This window comes from Pristiophorus japonicus, chromosome 19 (assembly GCF_044704955.1).
Source record: "Pristiophorus japonicus isolate sPriJap1 chromosome 19, sPriJap1.hap1, whole genome shotgun sequence".
NCBI lineage: Eukaryota > Metazoa > Chordata > Chondrichthyes > Pristiophoridae > Pristiophorus > Pristiophorus japonicus.
This window is the reverse complement of record NC_091995.1, coordinates 75,502,401-75,519,347: the sequence shown is the minus strand read 5'-3', so window position 1 is coordinate 75,519,347 and position 16,947 is coordinate 75,502,401. Positions and strand designations below refer to the sequence as shown.

The following is a 16,947-nucleotide window of genomic DNA, read 5'->3' as shown; positions in this document are numbered from 1 at the left end:
TTGAGGGATAAATATTGGCCAGGACACCGGGGAAAACTCCTCTGCTCTTCTTCCAAATAGTGCCGTGGAATCTTTTACATTGGAACATAATAGGAGCAGGAGTAGGTCACACAGCCCCTCGAGCCTGCTCTGCCATTCAACACGATCATGGCTGATCCGATCATGGACTCAGGTCCACTTCCCTGCCCGCTCTCCATAACCCCTTATTCCCTTATCGTTTAAGAAACTGTTACGGCTACCTGAGAGAGCAGACAGGGCCTCGGTTTAATGTCTCATCTGAAAGACGGCAACTCTGACAAGTACAGCATTTCCTCAGCACTGCACTGGGAGTGTTAGCCTAGATTTCTGTGCTCACGTCTCTAGAGTGGAACTTGAACCCACAACCTTCTGACTCAGAGACTACACACACACGGACAAAACAGTATGACAAAAATCACCTTAATAAAAAAATTGCCAGGAAGATATTTGCAGAAATTGTAATGTCTGTAAGCTTGTAATGTTTGTAGCTCCACACTGTGGATGTGGACGTATTGTGTACTGCAAATGCAGAGTTATAATAAACAGAACCAGGCAGATTTCCGGAGACTTCCAAGAGAGCTGCCTGTCATGTTAGGAAGCTGTGTGTGCTGTGCTCTGTGAATATATCACATTTGGCGATTGAGATGGGATTTTTTTGGATGATTTAAAGCTTAAATTTTGTTGGTGAAGGATTCAGCCAGCCGATAAAGAGACTTTGGAAGTTTCTGTCTTTGGAAAAAAGCTAAAAAGTCGGAGGTAAAATACAGCACACGGTGTGAACAGCTAGAGATTAAAATGGCAGCACCCGCAGGTGTAATCGGACATTTGGAGGAATATAGACACGACCGGGAACGCTTTAAAGCGTATGTGGATCGGCTAGAAATGTATTTCACTGCAAATAACATAATCGAAGTTCCAGACAATGCAGTCCAGAACCGGGCTTTGTTTTAACATCAGAGAGCGATCTTCTTATCGGAGGCAGGTCCGGCATTGTACGAAACCCTTGTAAATCTGCTTGTGCCTGACGAGCCAAAGGACACAACGCTTAAAGAGATTTTAACGAAGCTGGAGCAGCACTATAACCCCAAACGGTTAGAAATTGCTGAAAGCTATCGTTTCAGGATTTGGAATCAAAAGGCTGATGAAAGTATCAGTGGTTACATCATTGCATTAAAAAAGCTATCGATGCACTGTAATTTTGGAAACTTTCAAAACCGAGCATTATGGGATCGTTTTGTTTGTAGGGTGAAAAATGATGCGATCAGAAGGAAGTTATTGACGACGGATGACCTGACTTTTGAGATTGCTTGTCAGACAGCGAGGTCGATGAGCATGGCCGAACAATATTCCCGAGAATTAAATAATAATTACTGTCGTCAGTCAACCGAGGTAAATCACCTGCAGGTTCAAAGTAAAAGATGGTGGGGGCCCAAAGTCTCAGAAACTGGAAATTCTAACAGAGCGTCGAAGTCGTGCTATAGGTGCCTGGGACAACACATTGCTCAAAGTTGTCCATACGTGAAGGCAGAGTGTTTCTTCTGCAGAAAGATTGGGCATCTTGTGAAGGCAGGCCGACTGAAGGGTAAACCAGCTTTCAAAGCTATGAGTCCAGCGTTCAAAGCCACGAGTAGAAATCCAAAGAGAACAACAACAGGACGAGGAGATGTTAGAGTTACACGTCATCAGGAACACGAGGTTAACGGACAGCGAATCGGAAAGCATCAAAATCCACACAGATGTTGCGGGATTCAAGATACCAATGGAAATTGACATGGGTGCATCCGTGAGTGTAGTACCGGAGTCACTGTACCTCGACAAATTGCATGATTTCCAAATGGAGAAATCCAAGATAGAGCTGCGAGGCTACTCGGGAGAGAAAATTCCTGTGGTAGGTCATATCACCGTATCGGTGAAATATAAAGATCAATTTCAGAACTTGCCTCTAATAGTAGTGAAAGGAGACAAGCCTGCCTTACTAGGAAGAAATTGGTTGAGCTCACTGAAGCTGGATTGGAGTAAGATTTTCTGTGTGGAAGCGAGATTTTCATCAACGGATGAGGTTATCAAGAAGGATCTGAAGGTGTTCTGCGAAACGGACAGTCCGATCCAAGGCTTCAAGGCAAGTGTCAGGGTACAGAAGGACGCTATATCGGTTTACTACAAGCCACATTCCATACCATATGTACTCAAGGAGAAAGTTGAGTAAGAACTCAAAAGACTAGAGACTGAGAACATTATTTGTAAGATCGATCGATGTAATTGGGCTACACCCATTGTTGTTGTACCTAAGTCCGACGATAAGGTAAGATTGTGTGGTGATTATAAAGTAACCGTAAACCAGGTTCTAGAGGGTAATGTCCCCAATACATTGCCGAATATAGATTTGTTCACAACACTGACAGGTGGTCAGACCTTCTCAAAACTGGATCTTACGAATGCCTACTTACAGCTTGAACTAGATGAGGAGTCCAAGTCATGTTTGACTATAAATACTCATCTAGGCCTATATCAATTTAATAGGCTACCGTTTGGAGTGTCTTCCGCCCCTGCCATATTCCAAGGGGTGATGAACCAGATTTTGCAAGGTACTGAAAGGGTAGTATGTTATTTGGATGACCTACTAATTTCAGCACCAAATAGGCAAATTCATAACATATTGAATGAAGTCCTCAAACGGCTAGAGAAGCACAGAGTACAAGTGTTTGCTCATAAGTGTGAGTTATTTAAAAACTCAGTGGAGTACTTCGGGTACAGAGTAGACAAAGATGGTTTACATCCAACTATGGAAAAATTGGATGCGATCAGAAATGTACCCACTCCCAGGAATGTCACTGAACTTCGTTCATTCTTGGGTCTTTTGAACTATTATGGAAAGTTCCTACCAAATTTGGCTACAGTATTACATCCACTGAATGAACTTTTGAAAAAACAGGTCCATTGGAAGTGGTCAAAAGAATGCCATACAGCATTCAAGGAGTGCAAAAGCAATTTGGTAGCGAGCACTATGTTAGTTCATGTTGACATATCTAAGGAGATTAAGCTAGTATGTGATGCCTCTCCGAATGGAGTTGGGCCAGTAATCTATCATGTATTAAGTAGTGGGGAGGAGAGGCCAATTGCTTTTGCTTCATGCACTCTCTGTGCCAGTGAGAGTAATTATGCGCAAATTGAAAGGGAAGCTTTGGCATTAGTTTTTGGGGTCAAGAAGTTTCACAAATACTTGTATGGTCGTAAGTTTACCATCGTTATGGACCATAAGCCCCTAACAGCAATCCTCCATCCAAAGTCCCCAGTTCCAACATTAGCTGTAGCCCGAATGCAGAGATGGGCTTTGCTTTTGTCAGCATATACGTATGATATTGAATGCAGATGATCAGCTGATCATGGTAATGCTGATGCAATGCCTAGATTGCCTTCCCCATCACAAGTTACACCCGATAGGGAAGAAATGTTTTACTTTTCAAACATTGATGAACTGCCAGTTACAGTTGAAGAGATTAGTAGAGCAACTAAACGTAACCCAATGATGTCAAAGGTGTATGAGTATACTGCAAATGGATGGCCAAACCAGGTAACAGACAATGATACACATCCATTCTTCATTCGTAGGAATGAATTATCAGTTGATAAAGATTGTATCATGTGGGGTGCAAGAGTGGTTATACCACATAAATTCAGGTCCAAATTATTAGGAGACTCCATGACCAGCACCTGGGAATGTGCTTGACCAAGAGTTTTGCATGCAGTTATTTATGGTGGTCAGGTCTTGATAAAGATATAGAGTACATCGTGAGTCAGTGTATGACATGTCAATCGGTAAGCAAGCAACCACCAGCAGTACCATTACAGCCATGGAAATGGCCTCCCAGGGTGTGGCAAAGGCTACATATTGATTTTGCGGAGTTAGAAGGATAACAATTGTTCATTGTGATTGATAGCCATTCGAAGTGGGTTGAGGTGTTTCCAATGTGGAAAATAATAACAAGTAAAAATTGGACATTTTACGAAAATTATTTTCTGCATTTGGCCTCCCTGAAGAAATTGTTTCGGATAATGCACCACAATTTCATTCAGAAGAATTTCCACAATTCACGAGCAAAAATGGTGTGAAACATACCAAGGTTCCACCATACCATCCTGCCTCGAATGGTGCAGCAGAGCGCACTGTACAAATTGTAAAACGTGCCCTCATAAAACAAATGTTAGATCCAAATCCAAGGAAACGACAGTTGTCATTGGATCACAAATTGGCTATTTTTTTGATTACATGTCGAAATACTCCTCATACAACTACTGGTAGAACACCAGCAGAGTTGTTTCTCAAACGACAGCCACGAACCAGATTCTCGTTGTTAAAGCCAAATTTGGCACAGTCCGTAGAAGAGACACAATTAAGACAGAAAATCATGATAAAGGTAGAGTAAAAGAGAGAAGTGTGAAATTAAACCAGAAGGTGAGAGTGAAGAACCATCACCATAAATGGTTAAAGTGGTTACCAGGAAGAGTGGTGAAGATATGTGGTCCTCGCACATATTTGGTAAAGATGTTTGATAATGGACAGGTCAGGTTTGTTCATATTGATCATATTTTACCTACAGACATGGAAGGAGTTGAAGGTGGAAATGATTCAATTATTTCTGACTCATCAGATAGTTTTGATACACCAGTAGCAAATCCTAAATCCAATGTACTGGAAACAAATCCAGGAGAGAATCAGAATTAAAGTCTGAGTCCGAGTCAGGAAAACAAAGAGCCTGAAGTTAGAGTAAGTTCAAATGAAAATCAAGGAAATTCCGTGGAGGAAAACGTTCCTCAGGATGAGCCTCGAATGAGTGTGAAATCGACTCCATGTTTGAAAGGTTCTGTTCGAGAGCGAAGGTATCCTCTTCGAACAGAAAACAAGTGGTAAATTTAAATTTGTAAATGTGGAAAAAAAAAAGTTTATATCCTGCGTTATGTATAAACATGAAAGTTATGTATGTTTGTTATAATGGCTTCTTCATTAAGGAGGGAGAAGTGTAATGTCTGTAAGCTTGTAATGTTTGTAGCTCGACACTGTGGATGTGGACGTAGTGTGTACTGCAAGTGCAGGGTTAATAATAAACAGAACCAGACAGATTTCCGGAGACTTCCGAGAGAGCTGCCTGCCATGTTAGGAAGCTGTGTGTGCTGTGCTCTGTGAATATATCACAGAAATAAAATGAGAACGTGGTGCTCTCAATATGCACTGCGCCTGACCGAGAGGGATCAGTGAGCACCCAACTCCCTCAGCTGTGGCTCAGTTGATGGAGTGCTGCACTGTCGGAGGTGCCGTCTTTTGGATGAGGTATTGAACCGAGGCCTCATTTGCCCTCTCAGGTGGATGTAAATGATCCATGGTGCTATTCGAAGAGCAGGGGAGTTTTCCCTAGTGTCCTAGGCCAAAATTTATCCCTCAATCAACATAAGAAAAACAGATTATCTGGTCATTATCACATTGCTGTTGTGGGAGCTTGCTGTGCGCAAATTGGCTACCATGTTTCCTACATTACAACAGTGACTACACTTCAACAAAGTACTTAGGTGGCTATGAGGTGCTTTGGGATATCCTGAGGTCGTAAAAGGGGCTATATAAATGCAAATCTTTCCTTTCTTTTCTCCCAACAGGATAACCAAGATCTAAGGAGCTGAGGATAGGGAGAGGGATATGGAGCAGAGGAAGGGTTCGCTAGCCCAGTGATTATGGTTTTGGACCAGTAACCCACAGGTTACAAGCTCAAGCCAAGTTGTGAAATTGAATTCTGCCACTTAATGGGCTGGCATCAGGGAACAATGGGGCGATACTCTCTGGCCTATACAAGAATGAGAGGTGCTGTCATGGAAACCTGTAAGATTCTGAGGGGGGGTTTGACAAAATAGACACTGAGAGGCTGTTTCACCTGGCTGGAGTGTCTAGAACTAGGGATCATGGTCTCAGAGTAAGGGGACAGCCATTTAGGACAATGATGAGGAGAAATACCTTCACTCACGAGTGTGGTGAATCTTTGGAATTGTCTACCCCAGATGGCTGTGGATGCTTGGATGATGAGCATATTCAAGACAGAGATTGATAGATTTTTCGGCATTAAGGGAATCAAGAGATATGGGGAGTGGGTGGGAAAGTGGAGTTGAGGTAGAAGTTCAGCCATGATCTTATTGAATGGCGCAGCAGGCTCGAGAGGTTGTATGGCTGACTCCTGCTCCTAATTCTTGTAACAGTGACCATGAAAGCTGCCGGATTGGGGTAAAAGCTCATTAGTTCACTACTATCACCTACCTAGTCTGGCCTGCCTCCAGTTGACTCTTAATGCTCTCGGGGCAACTAGGGACGGGCAATAAAGTGTCGCCCACTTCCCAGAACAAATAATTTCCTCTCGAATTGAGAAGGTTTGTTGCATGGGTTTGCCCACTGCGTGATGAATATGGGTGGTGAGATCTGTCTTCACACGTCATGAACCACGCTGCTATGGAAAATTGAGAGTAAAACACTTTGCGATATCTATTAGCGGTTAACGTAAATCATTGCTGCTTGCATGTCGCTAATTGTATAAAAATACAGCAAGGGCTGAAATAAAAGCAGAAAATGCTGGAAATCTCAGCAGGTCAGGCAGCATCTGTGGAGAAACAGAGTTAACGTTTCAGGTTGACGATCCTTCGTTAGAACTGGCGAATGTTCGAAATGAACAGATTCTTAAGGAGCACTGAAAGGGGGAGGGGAGCAAAGAACAAAAGGGAAGGTCTGTGATTGGGTGGAAGGCAGGAGAGATTTGAGAGACTTGAGAGAAAAAAGGGATGATGGGGCGACTTGAGATGGTAATGAAGTTAGAAAAAGATTAGTCTAGAGAGGGTGTGAATGGAGGAATAATTACCAGCTGCCAGGGGAGACAAAGAGAAAAATACATAAGCTTGGGGGGGGGGGGTTTGTAAAAAAAAAATATGGGCAGAGGTTACGGTCTGAAATAGTTGAACTTGATGTTGAGTGCAGAAGGCTGCAAAGTGCCTAAACGAAAGATGAGGTGCTGTTCCTCGAGCTTGCGTTGAACTTCATTGGAACAGTGTTGGAGGCCGAGGACGGAGATGTTGGAGTGGGAATGCTGCGGGGCATTAAAGTGATAGCAGTGAATTGTACTGTTTGTGGGAGGGATCACTGCCAACGTTGCCGCTAAGCTGTGTGGCCACGCAGCAGTCTGGAGGTCCTGAGCAGACCGCTCACAGCCGGCTCAATGTAAATAACTGCACGTGGGCGAACAATTGAATGGGCTGCACAGCCAGTCAAAGGGTCTGCGTACCAAAAAAAAACAGGGCACATTGATCACTGCCAGGGGTGTACAATCACTTTCACTGCCTTGGTACACTGATTTACCTATTAGGCAGTGCAAATTTCACACTGCCAAGCCATTGCAATGAATTCCCAGTGTGCGAAGGATGGAAATTCCTTCACACATTACATGCAAAATATAGAGTCCATTTCCACCATGGTATGAGGGAGTCATTTATTTCATTAATTATACTTTCAAGGCTGTTTTGGACACGACACTCCCTGGAATTTCTTAAGACATTTTAATCCTTACAAGTGGGACTTTCAAGGAGCCGGCACGGACTCGATGGGCCAAATGGCCTCCTTCTGACGCATATAAAATGCCAATTCGGATGGCCCAGGTATCGTCAATAGAAGTCAAATGAACAAAATTGCCCCCTTTTAAAAGGGACGCAAACAATAGACTCCAAATTATAAGTAGAACAAGACGAAACTTAATCAAATGAAAGCATGTTGTTGTTCCTGGTGTCGACTATGCACCGCAGTCCCTCCGGTGCCCACCGATGGCGGAAGGAATGGTCTTCTTCGGTGCTGTCAGATTCTAATGTTGTGGGGTGGAGTTTGCAAGTAATAACTTGAGATTGCACAGTAACTAATATATTGATCAGTAAAAATCACTGGGCCACCTCACACACTCTGCCATGAGATGCACCAGGCAACCTGCTGCAGTTTTCAGGAATCTTTGGGTGCGACAAGCGGTAACTATTCCACACACAACAGTCGGCCAACCATCGCGATGGTGCAGCAAATACAGATAAAAAAATAAACAGAACTCTGGAAGTAGTTGCAGAGTAGGGTGCAGAGAGGATGTTTCCACTGGTGGGGGAGACTAGAACTAGGGGGCATAATCTTAGAATAAAGGGCCGTCCATTTAAAACTGAGATGAGGAGGAATTTCTTCTCTCAGAAGATTGTAAATCTGTGGAATTCGCTGCCTCAGAGAGCTATGGAAGTCGGGACATTGAATAAATTTAAGACAGAAATAGACAGTTTCTTAACCGATAAGGGATTAAGGGGTAATGGGGAGCGGGCGGGGAAGTGGACCTGAGTCCATGATCAGATCAGCCATGATCTTATTAAATGGCGGAGCAGGCTCGAGGGGCCGTATGGCCTACTCCTGCTCCTATTTCTTATGTTATGTTAAAACCAGCTTACTATTCTATGATTCTATAGTGGGGAGAGAGGGACTGACTGGTTTGCTCTTCAAAAGAGCCGACGCAGACTCGATGGGCCGAATGGCCCCCTTCTGTGCTGTGTTATTTAATGTAGAGGATTTTTTTGTCAGAATTTAGACGGTTCTGATGAAAAGGCCTCAACCTGAATCATTGAGAAAGAACAGAATGAAAGACTTGCATTTCTATAGCGCCTTTCATGACCTCAGGACTTTCGGATGAGACGTTAAACCGAGGCCCCGTCTGCCCTCTCAGGTGGATGTAAAAGATCCCATGGCACTATTTAGAATAACAGGGGAGTTATCCCTGGTGCCCTGGACAAATATATATCCCTCAAACAACATCAGTAAAACAGATTATCTGCTCATTATCACATTGCTGTTTGTGGGAGCTTGCTGTGCGCAATATGGCTGCCGCGTTTCATACATTACAACAGCGACTACACTCCAAAAAGTACTTCATTGGCTGTAAAGCATTTTGGGACGTCCGGTGATCATTAAAGACGCTATATAAATTCAAGTCTTTCTTTCTTTAACGGGTGAGGTCAGACACTAAGCTGTGTCGACGCCAAAATTATAGGTGGGAGAGATTACAATGAAAATAAGTCTTACTTCTGTAATTAGATGAAACATTGTTGGAAGGAGTTGCAGATTCACGTGTGTTTGAAGGGGAGTTGAATGAGTTCCCAACTGTAGCTGATGTCACAGTGTAAAAGTGGATGGGGTATCTCTCAAATGTGCCTCATGGTCACTGCAGTCTCCGGCAATTTGCTTTTATCGCCTTCGGAAGTGGGATTTATTTATTCCAGATTTATTTCCTCTGAATTGGCCGAGGGTTTTTGCCTCCGCCGGGAGATAGTGTGATCGCCGGCGGTTATCGAGGATCATGATGCTTTGTTGTCCCGTGACTGTATAGGACTGTTCAATGCAGCAGCCGTGAGCAGGTCTGGACACCACACCTTAGGAAGGATATATTGGCCTTGGAGGGAGTGCAGCGTAGGTTTACCAGAATGATACCCGGGCTTCAAGGGGTTAAATTACAAGATTACACAAATTAGGGTTGTATTCCCTGGAATTTGGAAGGTTAAGGGATGATTTGATCGAAGTTTTCAAGATATTAAGGGGAACCGATAGGGTATTTCAGAATAAGGGGTCGCCCATTTAAAACAAAAATGAGGGAGGAATTTCTTCTCTTAGGGGATCATGAATCTTTGGAATTTTCTAATTCAGAGAGCTGTGGAGGCCGGGTCATTGAATATATTTAAGGTGGTGATGGACAGATTTTTGAACGATAAGGGAGTCAAGGGTTATGGGGAGTGGGCAGGGAAGTGGTGTTGTGGCCAAGATCAGATCAGCCATGAATGGCGGAGCAGACTCGAAGGGCCAAATGGCCGACTCCTGTTCCTATTTCTTATGTTAGATAGAGAGAAACTATTTCTGCTGGTTGGGGAGTCTTGGGGAGGATATAGTGCCAGACCTTTCACACAGAGGGCGGTTGAAGTTGGAGCTCTCTTCCTTGATGCTGGGCCAATTGTTAATTATAAATCGGAGATTGATAGCGTTCTGTTAACCAAAGGTATTTGGGATATGGGGCAAAGGCGTGAAGATGGAGTTAGATCACAGATCAGCCATGATCTCATTGAATGACGGAACAGGCTTGAGCGGTTAAAAGATCTACTCTTGTTCCTATGTTTTCCTATCCATTATTTGAATCAAAAAAAGTTGCTCCTGTGCCTTGCAGCATCACCTAGTTCAGTCTCTCAATCCTCACCACTCATTGCCATATAATCGTCTGTCCTGAAGGATCGATAAATACTATTGTGGTTTTACATATTTGGACAATCTGACATCCCTGCAAGGCATGCAGAGTCACCACTAACTGAGTGGAGATGCTGGATTCACTTGTGACCTTCTCTGTCACTTACAGCATGCCCAAGTCGTTGATGGATCGAGTATCCACTGCAAAGGGCTGCTCATCAATGGCGGCCCCAGATCTGTTCTAATTCAAACAATTCCTTGGGACAGTCTGCAGAAAGAATGACCGGCGCCTCCTCCGTTATCAAGACGTCGTCCTCAATCCGAATTCCAATTCCCCTAAGCCTTGGCGGAGCTGATATGTCATCTTCTGGGATGTAGATTCCTGTAGAAAGACAAGACTTGCATTTATATAGTGCCTTTCACAACCACCGGACGTCTCAAAGCACTTTACAGCTTTGGGAAACGTGGCAGCCAATTTACGCACAGCAAGCTCCCACAAACAGCAATGTGATAATAACCAGATAATCTGTTTTAGTGATGTTGATTGAGGGATAAATATTGGCCAGGAACCAAGGAGAACTCCCCTGCTCTTCTTTGAAATAGTGCCATGGGATCTTTTACGTCCACCTGAGAGAGCGGGTGGGGCCTCGGTTTAACGTCTCATCCGACAGTGCAGCGCTCCCTCAGCACTGCAGTGGGAGTGTCAGCCTAGATTTATGTGCTCAAGTTCCTGGAGTGGGACTTCAACCCACAGCCTTCTGACTCAGAGCCGAGTGTGCTGCCCACTGAGCCAAGGCACATTTATCAGAGGCACGGCGAGGGTCAAGGTCTGAAATAAAACAGTCACTGTGGTGGGAGACTGGTGCATATTGCTGGAGTGTGTGGGAAGATGTGGGTTAACATCATACGGCTTGAATTCCCAATGTCCAAGTGACTGTGGCAGAGGTCAGGCATTTTCCTAAAAGGGGGGAGGAAGGGAGGAAGGGAGGAAGGAAGGAAGGAAGGAGGGGAAGTAAGGAAGGAGGGGAAGTAAGGAAGGGAGGGAAGTAAGGAAGGGAGGGAGGGAGGGGAGGGAAGGAGGGGAGGGAAGGAAGGAAGGGAGGGAGGGAAGGAAGGGATGGAAGGGAGGGGGGGAAAGAGGGAAGGGAGGGGGGGAAAGAGGGGAGGGAGGGATGGAAGGAAGGGAGGGAGGGGAGGGAAGGAAGGAGGGAAGGAAGGAAGGAAGGAAAGGAGGAAAGGAAGGAAGGAAAGGAAGGAAGGAAAGGAAGGAAGGAAAGGAAGGAAAGGAAGGAAAGGAAGGAAGGAAGGAAGGAAGGAAGGAAGGAAGGAAGGAAGGAAGGAAGGAAGGAAGGAAGGAACTGGCATTTCTACCAAGAAAGAGAAAGGGGACCAGTTCTAGTGCTTCTTTACTTGGTAGCTTTAACTTGTAGATCAAGTTAAGATATACCCACTATTAGGAAGGAGGCGGGTCTCGAGCAGAGAGAGGGTTTGGGGGTGGGGGGGGGGGAAAGGGCTAGGATTAGTCATGGATGGAGTTTCAGAAAGCTGCAACCTTGAAACCTAGTTAAGATATCATTTGTTTACGCAGAGGGTACCAAACATGTGGAGCAGTTTAAAGCAGGGAGGCTGTGGAAGTGGAGGCTCTTATAAACTTTAAGAGGGTGATGGATAAATATTTGTTGGGAAAGTGGGGTAAGAAATCGGTGACCTTCTAGACTGGCCCAATGGGTATCGGCAATCACTTCCTCTCCAGTGTAAAAATTCCAAAGGAGATCGGGATATATGGGAATATGGGAAGGGGGTGAGTATGAATAGTAGTTTAGATTACCACGGTCCCTTGGAGTGTGACGGCCTTTTAACACCTTTCTTTTCCTGCACTACCTGGTGTGAATTCCCAATGCCAAAGTGACTGTTGCAGAGGCATCTTCCTGGAGGGAAGGAGGGAGGGGAGAGAGAGGGAGTGAGAGAGCGAAAGAGGGAGAAAGAGAGAGAGAGATCCCCTCCGGCCACATAAAGACAGCAATGGGGGGCTGGGGGGGGATCTCAGTCACGTTATTAGTTACATTTTGCTGGAGACGTTGCTGTAGTTTCGGTCATGAGTTCTGTTTGCTGTAGTTCATAGAGGCTCTTTTTAAATAGACTGTGGACTGTTTGCTGTAGAGAGACTGACACACTGATTGGCAGGCATATCGACAAGTGTGTTTTATTGTAATGTAGATGTCCATATTGCGGGTTATGATTATCTGAACACATGTTAGAATTTGGCTCGGGGCAAACCAGCTGTCGGGCACTTATTCTGATCATCGACCTTGTACTGTGTAGGACTCAAAGCTTTATAAACTTATAGTTGGCCCTAACTTTCTTACCAGGTTCAATGGTCACCACCATGCCAGGCTGCAGGGCGACGGACCGCGAGATATCCGGTGTGTCATGGACATCCATCCCCAGGTAATGTCCGACGTGGTGTGGGCAGTACTTCCGCACAGCCTGTTGGAACAGGCCACAGAACGGAACTTTGCTTCAACGACAATGGCCAAATCTCAATGTCCAACATGTGCTAAATATATAAAAGGGCGACTCCTCTAGTGGATTAAGAAAAGATTTATTTCTTTACTTATTTATTTGCAGCACGTTGCAGATGAGGTGTTACTTTTGAAGTGCAGTTATGAGCAATGTTCCCTTTAAGCTGTGTGGCCGTGCAGCGCTCCGGCAGTCCCGTGCAGCTGGTGATCCTGCTTTTAAATGGGAAAAAAATCGCGCATGCGCGGAATTTTGAATAGTCCGCGCAGCCCGCTAAAGGGGCCGGACGGCCCCAAAATAAATGATGGGGACATTGGCTCCGAGCAATGCTCCCGTTTAGCTGCGCGATCACGCAGATGTTCGAAGCTCCCGCGCAGGCCGCTTGACGCTTTCTCAATTAAAAAACTGCGCATGCGCGGAAGTTCGAATGGGCCACGCAGCCTCTTAAAGGGGACGTGCACCCCCACCCAAAAATTAGCGGGAACATTGGTTACGAGGGGTCATAAATATAAGACAGTCACCAATAAATCCAATAGGGAATTCAGGAGAAACTTCTTTACCCAGAGAGCGGTGAGAATGTGAAACTCGCTCCCACAGGGGGTGGTTGAGGCGAAGATGCATTTAAGGGGAAGCTGGATAAACACACGAGGGTGAAAGGAATAGAAGGATATGTTGATGGCGTAAGATGACGTGGAGGAGGCTCGTGTGGAGCACCGCCACGGACCAGTTGGGCTGAATGGTCTATATCTGTGCTGTAACTTGTGAACAGCAAGATCCCACAAACAGCAAATGAGGTAAGTGACCAGTTAGTGGTGTTGCTTGGGGAATAAATCTTGGCCCCGCCCTTTTTTTTAATGTCCACCCGAACAGGCAGACGGGTTTAATAGCCCACCTGAAAGGCGGGACCTGTGACAGTCCAGATTACATGCTCGAGCCCTGGAGTGAGGCATGGTATAGTGGGGTAAAACACCGGGCAGAGCAACGCTAAAACATAGGGACCAGAGGTTCTAGGTTGTAGCGCAGTCCGTGCTGAGATTTCTGTTCGTGGGCTGTCCATCAAACCACCCGCTGAGCTTGGCGACAAAAGACCGACTACACTTCAAACATAATTAATTGCTCGCAAAACGTATTGGGACATCCTGCGGATATGAGGGGCGCTATATAGATGCAAGTTCTTTCTTTCTTTCTTTCATTGGTACATTGTGAGGCTCACGCCAGTTGCCTATACGTGGAGGTCCCAAGCTCAGAGAAGTCACCTGTGAATGGGAGAAAATGATATGGTGGCTTTAGCCGGGCCGCTCTCATACAGCTGATTGTAGCGGTTTGCTGATAGGTTAGATGAAGAGGGGTGGGAGGCGGCTTGTGTGGAGCATAAACGCCAGCATAGACCAGTTGGCCTCTTTGAACAAGCTTTTGGTCATCTGTGCTTATTTCTCCTTATGTGGCTCGGTGTCAAATTTTATTTTATAAGGCTCCTGTGAAGCACCTTAGGACTTTTTACTATGTTGAAGGTGCTATATAACAACAACTTGAATTTATATAGCGCCTTTAATGTAGTGAAACATCCCAAGGCGCTTCACAGGAGTATTTTGCGATAAAAATTTGACACCGAGCCACATAAGTAGAAATTAGCACAGGTGACCATATATAGGTAGGTTTTAAGGAGCGACTTGAAGGAGGAAAGAGAGGTAGAGAGGCGGAGAGGTTTAGGGAGGGAGTTCCAGAGCTTGGGGGCCTAGGCAACAAACGGCACGGCCACCAATGGTTGAGCGATTATAATCAGGGATGTTCAGGAGGGCAGACATCTTGGGGGGTAGGGTTGTGGGGCTGGAGGAGATTACAGATAGGGAGGGACGAGGCCATGGAGGGATTTGTAAGCAGAACGAGAATTTTGAAATCGAGACGTTGCTTAACCGGGAGCCAATGTAGGTCAGCGAGCACAGGGGGTGATGGGTGAGTGGGATTTGGTGCGAGTTAGGATACAGGCAACCGAGTTTTGGATCACCTCCAGTTTACATAGGGTAGAATGTGGGAGGCCAGCCAGGACTGCGTTGGAATAGTCAAGTCTCGAGGTAACAAAGGCATGGTCGAGGTTTTCAGCAGCAGATGAGATGGGGCAGGGGTGGAGACAAGTTGTTGTTGTAGAATCACAGGAATAGAACTGGTGTCTTATCATTTAATGCTAACATGCAGCCCCCTCGCCTTCCGACGGTTTACAAACTCCACCGTAACTGTCTCCTAATCAGTGAGCTGAAGCTACAGGGTATAACCACCTCAGGCTTTAGTGTTCACCTTATAAGTGTCGAGCTCCTTGGAGTGTTGCTGCAGGATCCCCAGGTCTTTCAGCTTCTGTCCGAGTGCGGTCAGCATGAAAGCATAGATGTTCTCCAGACTGAGTGTAGGGGTGCAGAGACTCAGGCAGGACTTCTGCACATCAAGGACGGCCTGGTATAGCTCGGACTGAGGCCCCGTGAAGCTGCAACACAACACATCATTACATGGCATTTGCTAGCAGGACATCAGCAGCAATGAATTCACACTTTTATGTGTCATATATTTTCACAGGAGGGAGGTTAGGAGAAATTACATCCTCGATACGAGGGACTGCCTAATAATACTACTACAGCACAGAAACAGGCCACTTTCGTGGGTACATCGTTACTGGGGGTACACCGTTACTGGGGGACCGTTACTGGGGGTACACCGTTACTGGGGGACCGTTACTGGGGGCACACCATTACTGGGGGACCGTTACTGGGGGCACACCGTTACTGGGGGACCGTTACTGGGGGTACACCGTTACTGGGGGACCGTTACTGGGGGCACACCGTTACTGGGGGCACACCGTTACTGGGGGCACACCGTTACTGCAAATACCCTATAATTAAATCTCCTCTGTCGTTGCCACAGTGGCTCCCTGCTATCAGCCACTGGGAAAGTTGTCGCTAGAGTCCTCCTCAACCGTCTTCTTCCCGTGGCCGAGGAGCTCCTCCCGGAGTCACAGTGCGGATTTCGTCCCCTACGGGGCACAACGGACATGACCTTTGCAGTGCGCCAGCCCTCATGCATGGCCTTCTTCGACCTTACAAAAGCCTTTGACACTGTCAACCGCGAGGGTCTATGGAGTGTCCTCCTCCGTTTCGGATGCCCGGACCGGGGTCAAACAGGGCTGCGTCATCGCCCCAACCCTCTTCTCAATCTTTCTCGCTGCCATGCTCCACCTCACAGTCAAACAAGCTCCCCGCTGGAGTGGAACTAAACTGCAGAGCCAGTGGGAACCTGCGCCGTCTCCAGGCCAGGTCCAAGACCACCCCAACCTCTGTCGTCGAGCTACAGTACTCTGCGTACAGACAGAGGCTGCACTCCAGGACATAGTCGACGTATTGACTGAGGCGTACGAAAGTATGGGCCTTAGGCTAAACATCCATAAGACAAAGGTCCTCCACCAGCCTGTCCTCGCCACACAGCACTACCCACCCCCCCGTCATCAAGATCCACGGTGCGGCCCTGGACACCGTGGACCACTTCCCATATCTCGGGAGCCTCCTATCAACTTGCTTTGGGAGTCTCGTGTCTGGCATGCGGAGCTGATTGAGTGTGGTCAGTGCTTCAATGCTGGGGATGTTAGCCTGAATGAGGACACTGAGTGAGGCATCGACGACGAGATCCAACACCGCCTCCAGTGCGCCGGTGCAGCCTTCGGTCGCCTGAGGAAAAGAGTGTTTGAAGATCAGGCCCTCAAAACTGCCACCAAGCTCATGGTCTAAGGGGTGTAGTAATACCTCCTGTGCTATGTGGGAAGTCAGGGACACTACTATGTGTGCGGAAAGTGTGTCCATCTGCAGCTCCTGACAGACCGCATGACAGCACTGGAGCTGCGGATGGACTCACTCTGGAGCATGCACAATGCTGAGAATGTTGTGTATAGCACATTTAGTGAGTTGGTCACACCGCAGGTAAGGGTTAGGACAGATAATGAATGGGTGACCAAGAGACAAGGCAAGAGCAGGAAGGTAGTGCAGGAGTCCCCTGCGGTCATCTCCCTCCAAAACAGATATACCGTTTGAATACTGTTGGGGGAGATGACTTACCAGGGGAAGGCACCAGCAGCCAGGTTCATGGCACCATGGGTGGCTCTGCTGCAC

General features: G+C 46.3%; 1 protein-coding gene across 5 annotated transcripts in view; it reads right to left on the bottom strand.

Annotated features, from left to right (window-relative positions):
• Positions 1-6,968: 6,968 nt before the first annotated feature.
• xpnpep3 (X-prolyl aminopeptidase 3, mitochondrial) overlaps positions 6,969-16,947 on the bottom strand; it is a 65,123-nt gene continuing 55,144 nt past the window's right edge. For 2 of the 5 annotated variants that reach the window (XM_070861635.1, XM_070861636.1), the window contains 3 exons: positions 15,095-15,278; positions 12,649-12,769; positions 6,969-10,664 (listed from right to left, as the gene is read on the bottom strand). In XM_070861635.1, coding sequence (XP_070717736.1) covers positions 10,501-10,664; positions 12,649-12,769; positions 15,095-15,278 — 469 coding nt within the window. In that variant the 3' untranslated portion in view covers positions 6,969-10,500. The other 3 variants (XM_070861638.1, XM_070861639.1, XM_070861637.1) reach the window with 3 other exon arrangements.